General features: G+C 53.8%; 1 protein-coding gene across 1 annotated transcript; it reads right to left on the minus strand.

Moving 5' to 3' along the window:
• Positions 1 to 94: 94 nt before the first annotated feature.
• On the minus strand, positions 95 to 2,132 carry LOC108804029 (casein kinase II subunit alpha'-like). Its single transcript, XM_018575797.1, has 3 exons — positions 2,011 to 2,132; positions 1,777 to 1,925; positions 95 to 190 (listed from the first exon to the last, which is right to left on the minus strand). Exons 1-3 carry the CDS (start codon positions 2,121 to 2,123, stop codon positions 117 to 119), a joined length of 336 nt encoding a protein of 111 aa, XP_018431299.1. The 5' UTR covers positions 2,124 to 2,132; the 3' UTR covers positions 95 to 116.
• Between the last annotated feature and the right edge of the window lie 583 nt (positions 2,133 to 2,715).

Raw genomic sequence — 2,715 nt, forward strand, 5'->3', positions numbered from 1 at the left:
CGGCGTCCTGCGGGGGGGGGGAGGGGAGGAGATAAGAGGACGGTGAGCGGCGAGGAAACACCCCCAACAACCCCCCCCAATGACATCAGCTGATCCTTACCCACAATGCCCGGTCCTCATCGAGCTGTTGACATGCTGCCAGGGAGCAGATTGGGGTCTGTCTGGGCCTGCTGCTCCTTCACTACCGGATCTGAGGAGGGAAGAGACGAGAGATGAGTCCTCCAACCATGGCCGCCTTAAAGGGACACGTCTTATATCCTCCAACCTCCCTATACAAAGCATGGCCGCCTTAAAGGGGACACGTCATATCCTCCAACCTCCCCAAAGCATGGCCGCCTTAAAGGGGACACGTCTTATATCCTCCAACGTCCCTACGAAGCATGGCCGCCTTAAAGGGGACACGTCTTATATCCTCCAACGTCCCCATAATTACAACGATCTGCCGGGGAAGCAGCCCCACCTATGCAGTACCTGTATCAGACTTCGATAGGACCCGCCCCCGAGTATCTCTGACCCCCTACAAATATACAGGGAGCTTCTACGCAGCTGTGACCCCCACAGACATCTATAGGACCCGCCCCCGAGTATCTCTGACCCCCTACAAATATACAGGGAGCTTCTACGCAGCTGTGACCCCCACAGACATCTATAGGACCCGCCCCCGAGTATCTCTGACCCCCTACAAATATACAGGGAGCTTCTACGCAGCTGTGACCCCCACAGACATCTATAGGACCCGCCCCCGAGTATCTCTGACCCCCTACAAATATACAGGGAGCTTCTACGCAGCTGTGACCCCCACAGACATCTATAGGACCCGCCCCCGAGTATCTCTGACCCCCTACAAATATACAGGGAGCTTCTACGCAGCTGTGACCCCCACAGACATCTATAGGACCCGCCCCCGAGTATCTCTGGTCTCAAAAGTCTATAAGGAGGTTCTGTACTGGTCTGGCCCCACCTTGCCACAGGCTTCTATAAGACCCACCCCGAGTATCTCTGACCCCCCATACACGGATATAGGGAGCTCCTGTACAGTACTGACCCCCACCCTATAATGTAGCTCACCACAGATTTCAATATGACCCTCCCCCGAGTATCTCTGACACCATACAAATATATAGGGAGCTTCTGTACAGTTCTGACCCCACCTCACTACAGATTTCAATATGACCCTCCCCCGAGTATCTCTGACACCATACAAATATATAGGGAGCTTCTGTACAGTTCTGACCCCACCTCACTACAGATTTCAATATGACCCTCCCCCGAGTATCTCTGACCCCATACAAATATATAGGGAGTTTCTGTACAGTTCTGACCCCACCTCACTACAGATTTCAATATGACCCTCCCCCGAGTATCTCTGACCCCATACAAATATATAGGGAGCTTTTGTACAGTTCTGACCCCACCTCACGACAGACTTCTATAGGACCCGCCCCCGAGTATCTCTGACCCCCATACACTGATATATGGAGTTTCTGTACAGTTCTGACCCCACCTCACGACAGACTTCTATAGGACCCGCCCCCGAGTATCTCTGACCCCCATACACTGATATATGGAGTTTCTGTACAGTTCTGACCCCACCTCATTACAGACATCTATAGGACCCGCCCCCGAGTATCTCTGGTCCCATAAAACTCTATAGGGAGGTTCTTGTACAGGTCTGGCCCCACCTATGAAATACTGCCCCAATGACTTTGATAGGACCCCCCGCCCCCCATATATACAGCATCCCCCTCAGTGGCTCAGAACATGGGGGTGACTCACAGAAATAGGGGTGCTCCATGGCTTCTCTGGCGGTCAGCCTCTGCTGATGGTCGTAGCGCAATAATTTATCCAGAATGTCCAGAGCCTCGGCGCTCACCAGATGGCGGTTCTCACTGTGCAGGAAGTTCTCCCAACGTTTCCGCGAGTGTCTGAGGAGGGGGGGGGAGGGGAAATGGCAGAGTGATGCGGGGAATGGTCACTATTCTGGTGACAGCGCTGGGGGCTCATACTCACTGTCCCAGGATGTCATTAAAGTGAGGATCCAACTCTATGTGATACTTCTTCAGGTACCCGTACAGGTCGTCCGTGCCCAGGACCTTGGCGATGCGGACCAGCTGTGAAGACATGGAGAGAGGTCAGAGCAGAACTGAGGGCCCCATCCTGAACAACGGGGGAGCCAACTGTAAACAAAGGGCCCCATCCTGAACAACGGGGGAGCCAACTGTAAACAAAGGGCCCCATCCTGAACAACGGGGGAGCCAACTGTAAACAAAGGGCCCCATCCTGAACAACGGGGGAGCCAACTGTAAACAAAGGGCCCCATCCTGAACAACGGGGGAGCCAACTGTAAACAAAGGGCCCCATCCTGAACAACGGGGGAGCCAATTGTAAACAAAGGGCCCCATCCTGAACAACGGGGGAGCCAATTGTAAACAAAGGGCCCCATCCTGAACAACGGGGGAGCCAATTGTAAAGAGGACCCCATCCTGAACAACGGAGGAGCCAATTGTAAACAAAGGGCCCCATCCTGAACAACGGGGGAGCCAATTGTAAGGGACCCATCCTGAGTGACAGAGGGAGACTATTATAGACAGAGGGCCCAATCCTGAAGGACAGCAGGAGCCAATCGCAGCCCTCCAATCTGACCTCTGATTCGCCCATAGGCCATGCCTGTCACATACATACAGGTCGGGGTTCTATAGTCTCTCCATCTATTCC

The sequence above is a fragment of the Nanorana parkeri genome, unplaced genomic scaffold, assembly GCF_000935625.1.
Source record: "Nanorana parkeri isolate BGI_ZX_2015 unplaced genomic scaffold, ASM93562v1 scaffold4825, whole genome shotgun sequence".
In the NCBI taxonomy this organism is placed as follows: domain Eukaryota; kingdom Metazoa; phylum Chordata; class Amphibia; order Anura; family Dicroglossidae; genus Nanorana; species Nanorana parkeri.

Bases quoted from the DNA above. Each gene is read 5' to 3' on its own strand.
- LOC108804029 (XM_018575797.1), bottom strand. From the start codon at position 2,123: ATGTCTTCACAGCTGGTCCGCATCGCCAAGGTCCTGGGCACGGACGAC. The intron at 1,926-2,010 runs GTGAGTATGAGC...CCCCCTCCTCAG, and splicing joins TTTAATGACATCCTGGGACA to ACACTCGCGGAAACGTTGGG. The intron at 191-1,776 runs GTGAGTCACCCC...TTCCCTCCTCAG, and splicing joins CATGGAGCACCCCTATTTCT to ATCCGGTAGTGAAGGAGCAG.